This window comes from Numenius arquata, chromosome 9, assembly GCF_964106895.1.
Source record: "Numenius arquata chromosome 9, bNumArq3.hap1.1, whole genome shotgun sequence".
Taxonomy (NCBI): Eukaryota; Metazoa; Chordata; class Aves; order Charadriiformes; family Scolopacidae; genus Numenius; species Numenius arquata.
Window position 1 is genome coordinate 33,506,114 of NC_133584.1, and position 15,478 is coordinate 33,521,591.

The 15,478-nt window shown below is 39.5% G+C and overlaps 1 protein-coding gene across 1 annotated transcript in view; it reads left to right on the forward strand.

Annotated features, from left to right (window-relative positions):
- The window catches only part of EYS (eyes shut homolog), an 895,325-nt gene that overhangs the window by 587,423 nt on the left and 292,424 nt on the right, over positions 1-15,478 (forward strand). The window contains exon 33 of the mRNA XM_074153627.1: positions 15,026-15,216. Within this exon, the coding sequence (XP_074009728.1) occupies positions 15,026-15,216 (191 nt within the window). The remainder of the gene's footprint in view (positions 1-15,025; positions 15,217-15,478) is intronic.

The following is a 15,478-nucleotide window of genomic DNA, read 5'->3' on the forward strand; positions in this document are numbered from 1 at the left end:
CAAATATTTCTGTCTTGATTGTTCACATTTCATGAAGATTGGAGGTATCAGAAGCAAGTGACAAGGTGTTTTACAGTCCTCCTATTTACAAAACAATTTTTTATTAGAAAATAAATATACAGATTGTTTTTAAATATTAGTGGTATGCACAAGATGTAGAAAATTCACTGGGTTTACACCTACTTAATATAATTTCAGCAATATAAAAAATCATAATCAGAAAATTTTATAAAGGCTATTAAGGAATAAGTATAAAGTTGAAATAGTGATTCTTCTGTAATTGGCTTATTGATATCCAGTTTTTACCTTAGAAGGGGGAAGGCATATTAGGAAATACATGGCCTGAAATTATAGACAACTGGTCCATTTAAAATCAAAACAGTAAGGGGCTCTTCCTGAAGCAGACTACAGTTGTAGTGACCCTGCTATTTGTATGCACAGAGATTTATAAAACCAAGCAAAAACTTCTTCTGTCTCCTCGGACAAGACACTTCCCTTATACATTAATATTAATACATTAATACATTAATACATTAGTAATTCTCCAAGTGACAAATATAAGATGGTGATCTAGGATCTTTCCGTAGTGGAAAAAGAAGCATTTGCAGACTTTTCTTTCCATTCTTTTAGAAAGTTGTCTTGGGGTGGGGTGAACTTCCCAATGGGCACTCTTCTCCATGGACTGAACAGGAAGACAACGTGATATAGAGCTGCTTTCCAGCTTTTCTATGCATAAATTAAATAACTCAGCCATTGACCAAGTGACTCTTTTAATTAACACTAATTCTGAACCCATGCTGTGCTTCAGAAAAAGTCTCAAACATAAATAACTGTAGATTTTCTTTTTTTTCCTCTTTGGCATTTGGTGGTCTAGCAACATTTTTGAGTGGAATAAACTTTCATACCCATAAGGAATTTGCTGATAAACTGGTAAAAGAAATAGATTATTTTGTTAAAGTTACTGAGGAGCTCAGTAGATGTGTCTTGCAAGTGAATTACCAAATACCAATTGTCAGAGCTCCCCAGTTCCCAGAGGAATTGTAACTCCCCACTAGAGGAAAATTTGGGGTTATTGTGACATAGGAAGTGCAATCATTTGTATAGCTAAAAAATGTATAAAACCAGCATGATTTCTGTACCAGCTCATGAAGTTGTGCAGCAATTTCCCATATACTAGGACAGAGCAAGAGAATGACTCTGATTAATACGGACATCAGCAAAGAGTATTCCTGTACCTCTTGCAAAAGTAGGTGCTGTATCTGAAGAAAGAAACTGGTGGGGTCTTTTGTATTTTAAGTTAGCTTTAGTTTTATAATTAAATATGTATGAGAAAAAATAGCGGAGAACTTGAAATGACATCTTCTTGGTAGAATATTCAGCAGAAATAAATGGTGTACATCACAAATGTAAATATTACCATAGACTTCTAGACTAGACAGTTCACTTGATATAAAGGAGCTATTTTGCTTATGGTAAGAGCTGGCATATGTAACAAAGATTTTTTTTTTTTTTCCTTATACCGACCTAAAAGTAATCTTATTCCCTGCAAAATAAGAATTGAGGTTTCTTTTCATTTCTACCTTAGAGATAAACAGTATCAAGTGTAGATACTGTTTTTACTCATCTTCTTCCTAATTCTGTCTTGATTCTGAGATGTAACAGTCGCATTTAATGGATTAGGGCGGTGGTAATTTCAGGCCCAGTGGAATGAATTATAAATTTTAGTATAGTGTTTTCTATTCTAACCATCACTTTATGATCATTCTGTTTTAAATCTGAATAAGATGTCTGGATGCATCCCTTTGAACCACGGTACCAGGCAGATTGTTTGAAGAACTTCAGGTCCCTTTGTAGAGAAAGATCCTTTTAAATACTAGGCCCCTCATTTTTATCTCCTAGAATTTTTAGAGCTGACTTTGGTTTCCTCTTAGTTATGGAAGATTCAATACCATGCCACCAGTACAAGAAGAGCTATTGCTGTCTTGGGTTTGTGACGTGATGTGTCCCTACTTGCTTCACCTTACTTCTGGGTAAGCATAAGCATAAAGCTGGCCAGGACGTCTACATACTAAGTCAATTCCCCTGCTGGTGCAGATGGCCAGATGGCATACCCATCTTGCAAAAGCTTCCACCTGAGTTCTGATCACAGACAATACTGCCTTTTCAAAGTTTCAGAAAGGCCAGCAATATTGCTCTTTAGATTGAAGCTATTAACACTCACCTTCCTCTCAACTTGCATTAATGACTTGACTTTCATCACTTCTCATTCCTGGTTTCTCATTTCTGCTCTCTCTCTCTTACTAGCTAGGATCCTCTCCTGTCTTTTCCTCATTGTTACTTGCTTATCTGAATCATAATATATTCCTAGTTTCTCATCTGGCATACATATCTGGGGAGGGATTTTTTTAAATCATTTATCTTTCAGCCATGTCCCTGGGTTAGGTTTGCAGTTAGGTTTCTGGTTATCTTGATATCATGATCAAAAGTGGGAAACTTTCCATAAAACCTTGTTTAGAAAGCCTCTATCCGTACCACAATGTAGTTTCTTCAGAGTCCAGTCTGCATTTAAACCAAAGACACTCTAGTCAAGCACAATACAAACACGTGTATTTACTCTGAAGCAGCAAGAAGTTTTTCATTTTTCATTACCGTAAACAAATTCCATACATGTAGTTATTTTGGAAGATGTCCTGTGTCTGCTCACTTTAATCATCACCACTGTTCATGCAAAATCTTTGCTACAGAAAATTTGTGTGAAGGCTTCCTTTTGCACTGTAAGTTCTTCTACACAGGGGAAATTATTCTACAGTACTTATTCCAGAACTCCAAACTTAAATTTTTCAGCATAGATATTACTTCAAATTTTGAAATGAATTACCTAAGCAGCACTATCATTCTGAATCTTCCCTGTCCTTTCAGCTGCCAGTTCCCATATTAAAAGGCTATCAAATAAGAATTTTGCATTTATATGTTGCAAGTAACTAGATCACATATAAAACAGGAAGGGAAGCAGCTGGGACTGTATATTATATATTATCTATATCATTTATGAACCATCTATGCTAGGTTTTGAGTTTTGGCTTTCTGTAATAGGTTATGTGTCAGAAATGATACCTACTAAATTTCCGGATCCTGTTTTTAATCAGAGTTTCGTTTGTGTGACCTTCAGTACATTCACTGAGTTTTATGTGGTGTGACGTTGGTCTGCTGTGTTATTAACAGTTCATACCTTATTTATATTCTTAAAAATTCATGGCAGCATTTGTTTCCATAGTACTTGTTCACATTAATAGACCCTATGCCACCGTGACTCGGAAAGTGAAACAGAAAATGGGATGTCAGAGTGGTGAGTAGGACTCAGGAGGTGATCATACCCCTGTACTGGGCACTGGTCAGGCCCCACCTCGAGTGCTGTTTTGGGCCCCTTACCACAAAAAAGACATTGAGGGGCTGGAGCAGGTCCAGAGAAGGGCAACGGAGCTGCTGAGGGGTCTGGAGAACAAGTCTTGTGAGGAGAGGCTGAGGGAGCTGGGGGTGTTCAGCCTGGAGAAAAGGAGGCTGAGGGGAGACCTTATTACTCTCTCCAACTCCCTGAAAGGAGGGTGTAACCAGGGGGGGTCGGTCTCTTCTCCCAAGTCACAGGCGATGGGACAAGAGGAAATGGCCTCAGGTTGCGCCAGGGGAGGTTCAGGTTGGATATTAGGAAAAATTTTCACATGGAAAGAGTTATTAAGCCTTGGAATGGGCTGCCCAGGGAAGTGGTTGAGGCACCATCACCGGATGTATTTAAAAGACGGGTTGACATAGTGCTTAGAGACATGGTTTAGTGATGTTTTTTGTCAGTGTTAGGTTGATGGTTGGACTAGATGATCTGAAAGGTCCCTTCCAACCTAGGCAATTCTATGATTCTATCTATATTATGCCTCCTTTATTTGACATCACTGAGGAGGTTAAAACTGTGAACAATGAAAGATTGTTTTTAACATTCACCAACTGTTTTTTTGTTGACACCTTGTGTACATGCAAGTCTTCACTAAAACTCATGAGTTAGAGGGAGTAAAACACATACCATCACACAAAACAGCCTACAGGCTTCTGCTACCTGACGTAAGATGAAGGAAGTAGAAATGAGGCTCACCACACTCTTAGTTGAATGCTTTAGTACTACTTGCATAAAACATCAACGTATTTGGACTGCAAAGTACTTTGGGGAAAAGTTAAGCAGAGAGATACAGGCAGACTGAACGCAGTACTACATGGAAGATATTAGTTGAAAGAGGCACAACTTCTCCAGGAGAGGTGAATAAAGTACTACTCCAGAGCATCATGGCTTCATTGTTAGGATCAATAGCATCAGCCCTATTTGTAAATGACAGCTTGGTATGGCTCTGTTGTGAATACTATCCATGTCTGAAGGTGGAGCATCACTTGGGACTGTTTTCAGGTTCCATATGTCCAAGGTAAAGACAGATTCTGCAGCTGACACACCTGCTCAGTAGCAGTTTTGTCACCACTCTGAGAGGTGGCATATGTGGCCATGACCCAAAAAAGGCACACTGAAGACAAAGATGTGCATTTGGCCATTTTGACTGCAACTCATTGGGCAAATATGGGCTTATGCAAAGTTGCAACTGCAGTAAATGCAACATATTTACTTATAATACAGAACAGATAAAACATAGCTGTCAATGTAGTGAGGCGTGTGCCATTAATAGGTAAAAGTAATTACCATAATTTATGAGGAAAAAGCATAGCCACTGTGCAAGCCTGACAATGCCATCTTGCCACAGTATTTCCTCAGTGACTGGGGAGAGGTGGTTTTCAGGATGAGCATAGTTTTAATCTGAGGAGTCCACAAGAATTTCTCCAGTAGCCTTCAACAGGAAGAAGCACACTCCTGAGAATACTTCTCAGCAAATCACCTGAGTGTCGCTTCTCCCATACAGGGAGGTGCTAAGCAAATTCAAGCTGATTTGCTAAACAAAAATGTTGGATCTGTGAAGATTTGAATCTGTAACAAGAACAAATTATTTGCAGAGAGTTCCATTACCCTTCTGCTACAGCAGATACCATACATGCATCCTCAACTAAAAGCATAGAACATTAGATTGGTTCTAATCTTTAAAATAGTTGATAAGATGTTTAAGCTACTTCAGTTCTGTTTGTTCAAAGTTTAGTTGTAAGAGACTGAAAATAGCAAGTTGGTTTATGAGTAGACGTGAAAAAGCTCAGTTTCTTATGGATACATCTGCTTCTTTCCCAGTGGTAGCTCTAATGCTTTCTAGCCATGGGGGTTATCAACATGCAAGCAGTGGCACAGGGCTTGGTGCGGGCTGTGTGCCAACTGCCAGCACTTTGTAGAAAGGGCGTCAGAAGGGAACGATTTTAGCAAGACTTGTGAAGTTCTGCTGCGAGCAGGCCAAATTATCCCCAAGGTAAGAGCTGCTCCCAATTTCTGCTGTAATAATACTTGATCCTCTCGATGTCCCTTATGGTACATTTAAAAAGGAAAGAAACAACACAGGCTTTAGCTGAAGCAGAACCACACGCAACTGACTTTTTCCTGGTTATGTATTTATTTATTTATTTATGTTTCTATACCTTCAGTGAAAGAATCTCTTCTACTCACCTGCTGATTGCAGTAAAACTTAACACACCTCTCCGTTTTCTGTATGTTGTTGAGCTAGCCCACGTGTTGCGAAATCTCTTCTGCGACTGGCAGATAGCGGTCATGCAAGCCCTCAGCTCATCTCACTACGCTAATACTGTAATTAATGAACTTAGTCATGCAGTGTATTTGATGTTGAAATCCACACTCAAGCATGAAACAGAATCCTGCTTTAGGAACTATTTATACTTTAATGATAATAATAAGACAATTTCCTGCACTAATTATATTGCAGGTGTCGCATATAATTTAAATAGGTTACTACTAGAAGACTCTGCCCCCGCTTTTTCCTGAGTTCAAGGAGGGGCCATGACTTACCATCTTCTCAGTTCTTTGCAGTCAATATACGTGTGAAAAGATGTAGGGAAATTATTATTTTTAGATGTACAGTAATAATTTATTTACTGTTTCAGGTGTACTTTATGTACTTTTTGTGTTAGAAAAAATCAGACAATTCCACTATTCCACTCCAGTATAAACATAAGCATATAGCATTCACTGTTCTTGTTGTATGTATTAATTTTTCTAGAAAATGTATTGTGGGTGTTTATTTGTAGACCAAAATAATACTTTTTCAAAGAATGAGCGAGCAGAACACCAAATTAAAACAGAAATCATAGAATCATAGAATGGCTAGAGTTGGAAAGGACCTTAAAGATCATCTAGTTCCAACCCCCCTGCCATGGGCAGGGACACCTCTCACTAGAGCAGGTTGCTTAAAGCCCCATCCAGCCTGGCCTTGAACACTTCCAGGGATGGGGCATCCACAACTTCCCTGGGCAACCTGTTCCAGTGCCTCACCACCCTCACTGTAAAGAATTTCTTCCTTATATCTAATCTAAATCTCTTCTCTTCCAATTTAAAACCATTGCCCCTTGTCCTGTCACCACTCTTCCTGACAAAGAGTCCCTCTTCAGCTCTTCTGTAGGCTCCCTTCAGGTATTGATAGGCTGTTATAAGGTCTCCCCGGAGCCTTCTCTTCTCCAGGCTGAACAACCCCAGCTCTCTCAGTCTGTCTTCATAGGAGAGGTGCTCCATCCCTCTGATCATCCTCGTGGCCCTCCGCTGGACCCGTTCCAACAGGTCCATGTCCTTTCTGTGTTGAGGACTCCAAAGCTGGACACAGTACTCCAGGAGGGGTCTCACGAGCGCAGAGTAGAGGGGCAGAATCACCTCGCGAGACCTGCTGGCCACACTTCTCCTGATGCAGCCCAGGACACGGTTGGCTCTCTGGGCTGCCAGTGCACACTGCCTGCTCATGTTGAGCTTCTCATCCATAAGCACTCCCAAGTCCTTCTCCTCGGGGCTGCTCTCCAGCCATTCTCCACCCAACTTGTATTTGTGCCTGGGGTTGCCACGTCCCAGGTGCAGGACCCTGCACTTGGCTTGGTTGAACTTCATGCATGAAATGCTTGAAACTTCCAGGATTGTCATGCTCCTCTTCATCTGTAGACATTTTAAGTAGTTTTATTATTAGAACCCAACAGAATAAATGCCTCAGAGTTTTTATTATGCTCTCACTTTTATAAACCTTGAACTTGGTTAAGCTGTATTACATATATCTTATCCTAAATTTTTCTCGATATCAGCAGTTTTTCCATTATGCTGCTCACTTGTATTCTCTGGTTGAATTATTGGTGGAATTTATTTAGCAGTGATGGTAGCTGGAGAAGCATTTAATATGACCCTCTCAGTGGTAAATGCAAAGACAAGAAAACCGTCAAGATTTTCAGGTCCATTGTGCGGGTTGACATGTCTTGTATAGCAATCTTCTGTAGCCGTACTTTTAGAGAAGACATTTCTGTCAGTCTGATTTAAACATCAGAGGCATATACCAAAAGATGCTTTGGCACAGGGCCCCAGCAAGTTTTTGCTAAACCCAAGAAAAGACATTACAGTGGGCCCTGATAAATGGCTGAGTTCAAAAGAAGCAGAGGAAATTTGACATCTGCAAAGTATGGGGGTAAAAATGGCAATTAAAGCATTGCTCACAGGCAAGTAACAGTGGTAGAAAAAGGTCACATTACATGGGCATGGTGTTCTCCAAATTCAGTAAGTATAAGGAAGAGGGGAGAGGAAAACCAGGGATTGTAGATTAACTGCTAATAAATATGGAGCTTTAAGGTATTGAAATACACAAATATATTACCTGCATAAATAGCAAATAACTTTTTGCAGAAATACAGTGTAGTTATAATTGTTCTGGCAAGGTAGAGCATAGCTGCAGTTTACCTGCACTAGGTGATTCTGGAAAGATACTGAATCCAAAGTGCTGACGTGAGTATCTGTAAATGGCCATCAGTTTGGCTGTCAGAATGCAGGCTTCAATGAAAATCGGAATGGAAATCGACAGAAATTGGGAGTTTCGTTTTAGGCATTATAATTGAGTATTCAGGAATTCTCTGCATTTATGAATAAAGGTAGAGGTGTTAGAGCTCTCCAAGCTGTTATACCTGGTGAAAAAAAAAAAAAAAAGGTACATCTGATTTTCGTTTAGTTTGAAATGGACTCATTTAAGTTATACCTTTGAAAGATTGTTGGAGGACAAACGTTTTACTGGCACATAGCATATGCCAATGGGAGGCATAATCCGCATTGCTGGGCACAATCCAGCATTCCAGTACTTCCTTTCCATGGGGAGCTCTCCAGAACCTCTTCTTCTGGCCCATATGAGTTATAGAAAAGGGACAAAATAAGAGCTACTTGCTGACATTCAATGAGTTTTCTAAGTAAAAAAAAATTATAATATTTTAAAAGAAACTCTCTTCATCCTTCCCAAGAGACTTAAAAAAGTATCATTTATGTATTTTATACATACAGAAATTTGATATGTATTACTTCTATATATCTCATTATATAGAACATAGAAACTATTACTGTGAATATAAACTACTATTATCCCCGGATATAAAAAAATTTCATGCCCATTTTTGCCACAGTATCCAAATACTGTAAATAATAAACAAAGAAATCATTTACATTTTTTAAAAGGGATTTTATTTCCAATTACCATAAAATAAGTCTATATTAAAGAATGATGCTACTTGTATGATTAGAAATCTCTGAATTTCAATCTCTATTGTAGTCTTGGCTTCTTTATACCTTCTTGTTTTCTAAAGATCTGTGCTACCTGTACTTATATATCTTTTTTTGAAAACTAACTTGAAAAATGGATTGTGTAAGAAAATCTTTTGTGGTTTTTTTTTTTTTCCCCAACTGTATTTTATAACTCTTGAATAGAATGGAGGGGAGAACTGAGAATTAATAGAAATCCCTTTATGGGATGAACAGGGCGGGTAAGTGCAGATCTCACTAGCAACAGCATTGCAGACTGACTTTTGAAAATGATTCCGTGAAGGAGTTAAGAATCAAAACATGGATCAACAGGCGTGACTGATGCATGTGTGAGGAAAGGAAAGATATACAATAATTGCAGGCAAAGGGAAGGAGCTTCCTGGGGTTTAGGATCTGATTTTCCATCCCTTTAAGGCAACTGTATTCTATGTATGTGTTTGTACATGTGTGTACATGTATGTTTAGGCTAGAAGTGTAGACATTGTGAATTACAGGAGCTCTAAAACAGCATTGCTTTTCTTTCAGAAGAATTTTGCAGTCTGATCAAACCTGTAGCTCTGTATAAGCATAACAAAACAAGAGTAAAGAGGGGTTATTCTTAACTGTTGTTTTTCTTTGCTTGAAAGCTGCTTGTGGGCTCCACTGGCAACGGTTCTGGATGTTAACCACATTTTGTTGTTGTCTAGCATGCCACATTAGAGAACATTTCAACTTTGAGAGAAAAACTTAACTATAATTCTCTGGTAGTCGTGCAGCACAGATTTCTTTGACAGCATAAAACATAGTTTCACTGTAACTGTGGGTACGTTATGTGGAACCAAAGGTGAGGCACATCACAGCAAAACAGCATTGCATCTGGAAGCAGAAATAATGGTTGAAGATCATTGTTTGGCTCTGTCTAAGGTGTTTCTGCCGAAAAGACTAAATAAAACATATAGAAGGACATGTGACTCATTTGAAAATACACTAAAACCTTTTAAACACTGATTACAAATATGAAGTAGGTTACTATATTTAAGAGAATAAAGAATAAAACTTATGGCTTATTTTGCTGTGGCTGTCCTCCAGGACTCATTGACCTTATTTAGAAGGCCAAAGAGGCTGATTGATATGACTCATTAAATGTGAAACCTCAAAGAAATGTAGTTTTTGGAGGTAAAACACAGAAATGTAAAGAAAGTGAAAGCTGAGGTATTTTCAGCATACTGAGTGTAAAGAAGAAACACTGCTACATGCATAGGCCACCTGAGACAGAAGGCTTTGAAAGAGATTGAAAACAAAGGCATCATATGACTAATCTTATCTGTTCACCCTGCTTTTATATTCTGTCAGAGTCCACAAAACTGGGGAGACATGAATTCTTTATAGTTAGCACAGCAAGCATATTTCTACTCTGGTAAGTTACCTGTTTCAATTTAAGACTGTTTTCTCTTATCCTCCTGACATTCCTGTCTATAAAGAGCCTGTCTATCTCCTCGATAACCTCCTTGTAAGTACTGAAAGGCTGCTGTTAGGTTCCTCTCAAACTTTCCCTGAAGGCTTCTCATCTTCAGCATGAACATCATGCTGGACCCTTGCTCCATCATGGCAATTGTTTTTCCTCATGTGAAGCTTTTCTTTTTTTGCATGTGGGAACCTTCAGCAGTGGTTGAAATGGAATCGAATCACATCATTAACACTGTGCATACCTATAGGAGAAGGTAGTGTGTACCTGAAAAAAGTGAATTCTCATTGTCAACTGTGGTCTAGGTACACATACAGTGACACAGAAAAATAGTGAATGAAGGAAGTGTAAACAGCAGTTTAGTGTTTGCAATTATTTATTGGGATTACGGGCAAAGGTTGAATACACTGTAGTTTTGACCAAAAAAAAATTAAAATAAATTAGTTTATATAGAGAGTCACTGTTTGAAAATCTTTTCCAGAGTAATACAGTAATATTTTATAATTACAGTAATATACAGAGCAATACAGTAATATTTTACTGAAGATACAAATTCCAGCTATAAATGGAACTCCCGCTAATCAGCTTTACCACTAAGAAACACTGGTTATAAAAATCTCCCTTCCTTTTTTTTCAGTAGTTAACTTCAAGATAAAAGTAATACTAATAAAATTTACTTTTTGGCCATGTATGTCCCATGTTCTTCAGAAAGTAAAGAAGTAAGCCCAGAGACAGAGTTTCACAGCAAAGTATCGCAGCTGAATTTGCATTGTGCCATCCTAATTAGAGGACTGAAGACTTAATTAAAATGAAATTATTAGTTTCAAGGCCATTGAAGAATTGTTACCAGCACTAATCTCCCCAAGAACACGTTCACAAAAATATTTGTTAGGCTTCAAATTTCTATAGGTGTTCTTGTAACTTAAAGGAATGGGCTAACTAAATATAATGGTGTTTCACCTGACAACTGTCTGTAATTCTTTGCAGTGTTTGTACTGTTCTTTTCTTCACGTGAAGTGTCAGTGGTTGAGGAGCTTGTCCATCCTTTCCACCAGTTAAGGTCATCTTACTTGCAAGAGCATCCCATCATGTGGTTGCCCAGTCATGCTTGCTCCTCCCTCACTTCTCTTCAGGTTATGGGAACTGTCGCCCAGCACACGTGGTCTGAAGTCCTCTTCATTAGGTTAACAAGCAAAAACAGTGACTTTGTTAGATGTGTCAGTAAAACAGCCAGGTGTTGACCTGCTGGATGAGTCAGCCTCTGGTCAGGGCTTTCCCCCTTGCTCGTGGGACTGAGGGCCTTCATGCCTTCATCCTTCATGCCCAGAGCACTGCAGTCACTCTTGATGCTTCCGCTTACCCTGGCAGCACTTTTGGTGCCCACGTGGAAGAGTAGCAAGAGTTAACTGTGTGTGGGCTGGGCAAGCCTTGCTGCTCCCTATGCAAAATCCCAGATCCTGGCCCTGTTGGGCAGTAAGCCTTCAGAGGCATCAGGTGAGACTGGCAGCAGTCTACAAGCAGCAGTGATGGGTTGAGAGACGGCTGCGGCTCATGGAGCAGCCACTGGGGTGGCCATTGGTGGGACAGGACACTGAGCAGCTACTTATATCTTTGGCCTGCCTGCCAGCCAGACTCACGGGAGGTGGTGAGCACGGGTGGACACCCAGTGTGGGAGGCCACACGTATGCACACCCTGGCTGAGGGAGACGGAGCAGTGCTTATGGTGGAAGCCAAGAGGCTGGCCCAGGAGGACTGTTGCTCCTCGCGTGCTGTTTGCCTAAGCCTGGGCTGTGGGCCGGCGTTGTATGTTGGCTGTTGGGCTGGAGGGATCTGTCCCCAGCCCAGTGAAACAGTCCGTGCTCTGACATTTTGTTATGGTTTGAGAGAACCCATAACAACCTATTGTTGTTAGACAATTATTCTGTCACCCGATGACCCCTCCCCACACGGAAAGGGGAATCGGGGAACGCAAAGAAACACAAGGGTTGAAATATAAATAAATTTAATAGACTAAGACTAAATAATTAACAATAATGCTAAAGAACCAGTATTAATCCTGATACTGATAGAAGATATACAGGAATTCTATCAGCAGGAAGCTGTGCACTCCCAGCAGGGACAGCAAATGTCGGACACTGGGAGCGCAATGGCTTCAGGAGGAAGGGAAGGCCTCAGGGCTCCGGCACCGGGGCAAGGAGTTGTCTGGACCCACCACCATCAGGGAGAGAGAGAGCTACGCAGCAAACTTTTCTAATTTATATTGAATGTGACGTTCATGGTATGAAATAATCCTGTTGGCCAGCCTGGGTCAAATGCCCAGGCCTTGCTCCTCCTTGTCCCTGCCTCTGGCAAGGCTCGAAAACACTAAAACCTTGAATCCCACAGAGCCCGGCTGGCTATAAAGTAAATATTTTCACAAATTCAGACACTAGAGTATTCTAAAAGTGCAATTTTCCCCAGCATTAGAAAACAAGTTAGTCCTGTGTCTCTCAACCCAGGACACCTTTACATTTCACTTTCTAAAACTTTTTTTTCACTTGGCATTCCTCAATTTTAAACATAACTTTCTTATGACCATAGTTTTATACTGTCATAAGAGATCTCTTCCTTCTTTATAAAAAATAAATAAAATTTCCAAATAGGAAATTAATTGTTCATATTTTTCATGAAACTGTCCTTCCCACAGGCAATGATGCCTTCTCTTTGAATGTTGTAAGGTATTTCTAGTTAAAAGAATGGGAAATGATGTAAAAGATGTGTCCATGAAAGAGGGGGAAATGATAGCTTGAGCAGGAATGTTTTATCCCACAGTGTAACATAAAAAAAAAAGAATAGCAGTCAAAAGAAGAAAAGTGTTATAATGCTCTGTGCCTGAACCCATGCAAACTGCAGAGTGTGCATTAGACAGAATGGCTAGAAATAGCCAGAGACAGAAGCTCCATTATCCACAGGAGCACACACTCACGAGTATATTAAGTGTTTTGATTATAGAATCATAGAATCCTAGAATAATTAAGGTTGGAAAAGACCCTTAAGGTCATCTAGTCCAACTACTAACCTAACACTGCCAAGTCCACTACTGAACCATGTCCCTAGGCACCACATCTACCCATCTTTTAAATACCTCCAGGGATGGTGACTCAACCACTTCCCTGGGCAGCCCATTCCAATGCTTGACAACCCTTTATCTCTACCTGCATTTAAAAAAGAAGACTTAAGAGTTGTCTAGCTCTCGTGAGTTTTTAAATTTCAATACCTCTGTTCTGAAACTGATGCAGTTGAAGCTCACTGGAATGGAAGAAACCCAGTAGGTACTGGCAAAAATTAATGAAGCTTGCTGGTCGGCTGGGCTGCAGACCTGTCTGTGTACGTGCTTACTGTTCCGGCTGGGTCTCAAACCTTTTAACATTCTGACATTAATGTGAATTCCTGTAAACAGAAAAATGCAGAGAGCCGTACGTACACAGGGGAACAAGCTACAGCTAAAAGGATTTTATAGGCCAAAGGGCTTTCCTTTTTCTCAGGAAAGCGAGTGTTAAACATTCAGAGTCAAAGATAAAAAACAGCTTCAATTTTTTATTTTTTATTTTCTAAAGGCTCGGGTGATGAGCGCTCTGCTGTAGGACAAATAGCAATCTACGAAGCCAACTCAGAGGTCAAACGAAAAAGCTGCATGTAAGTGCAGTAGAAGGATTATAAGCAAAGCTTGTGTTCTATAAAAAGAGATTGTGTGCTGTTACAATGTGACAATATAGATAAAACCACAACAGTGGGGTTTGTTAACAGCTATTGTGGGAAGGTATATAGCCATTTCTGATTCAAGTAGCACATTTTGGGGGGTTTCACAAAAACCTGAAGCCTGCTAAATAGTCTTCAGTGCTTTCTCTCAATAACTCTTTCCATGTTTATGGACATAAAGCAACTGCAGCAATTTTACTACCGAGCTGATTCCTTTAAAAAGCCTTCTGGTAAGTAGCACGAATATACTAGCTATTAGAAGCCAAATTGGCCCCAAGTCCATAGAATAATGGACTGTATTGTTTTACCAGGCAGCATCATTTGTGGCCCTAGGAAGATAAAAAGACATGAATATCAGTGAGAATAAAGTACAGGTTTTTTTTATCTGAGGAGACGAGAGGAGAAAAAAGAAAAATAAGTCCCTTTTAAGTGTACTCTTCTGTCATCTGATTGGCTTGCAGCCATGTATTCACATACTTTTTCCATGTAAACAGGAGTTGCATCTGCCCTTGCTAGGTAAGGCACGGGGTGCTGGAGGTTAAAGGAGTCTAGATAAACCAGACAAGCTAGATGTAGTCATAAGGGAAATTTTTAACTTTCACCCTAGCAACATTCCATTGGGTTTTTTTGACAGAAATAGTTGGCATATTTGATTAAGATGGCAATTTCATAACTAGGTTGTGCAATGACTTCCTCCCTTTCCATACTGTGTTGTTTCTGCAAAGACTTCAAAACTCATTCATTCTTGCATCAAAAACTATGTGAATGCCTAACTTTGAAAAAGCTATTCTTGACTTATGGGGAGCCAAAGCTGCTAGATATGTTCCAAGTGCTATCATCTTCATAGCCTTTTCTTTCAGGCATTGATCCTAGTTGTCTGCTTAACCTAATTTGATCTAAACCTTTATGTCTAGTTTTATAAATTCTCAGCGTTAGTCTTTGACAGAAGAAAACTAACATCAATTTTCAGATTCATCTCTGTCTCCTTGACAGATGTAAAAGAGTATGCTATATCTTTGCTACCATTAGCAGAATAAGAAAGCAGTAGGTTGAAGAAAAATGTCTTTGTATCCTGATATGTCTCCAAATTCTATTTACAGATTTTAGTTGTGCTCGCTATTACGGTGATTCTTACCTGGAATTTCAAGGCTTGCATTTGAACATGCAAAACTTGATCCATTTGGAATTTAAGACCCACAATTCTCATGGACAACTCCTGTATATTGAACAGAGCCCAGAAACAATAGGACATTTTTTAATTCAGCTTTTCATCAAACATGGCACCTTACAGGTAAGGCATCAAAATCTCCCACTGAAGGAGAAGTAAGTAAAACCTAGGATCTGTTTAAGCCGAAACCTGCTGAACCTCCTCATGTGCAAGTTCATTAAAGTTGTTATAAGGAAGGCTGTGGAACTGAGTGAATTGTCATACGAAAATTTACAGTGTAAGGGAATAGTTAGTGTCTTTGTTGTTGTGTGGCTATGAGTAGAAACCTTTTACTGTTAATTTACAGTTCCACAGGATCCCAAGAAACATTTGCTTGGCTTTCATG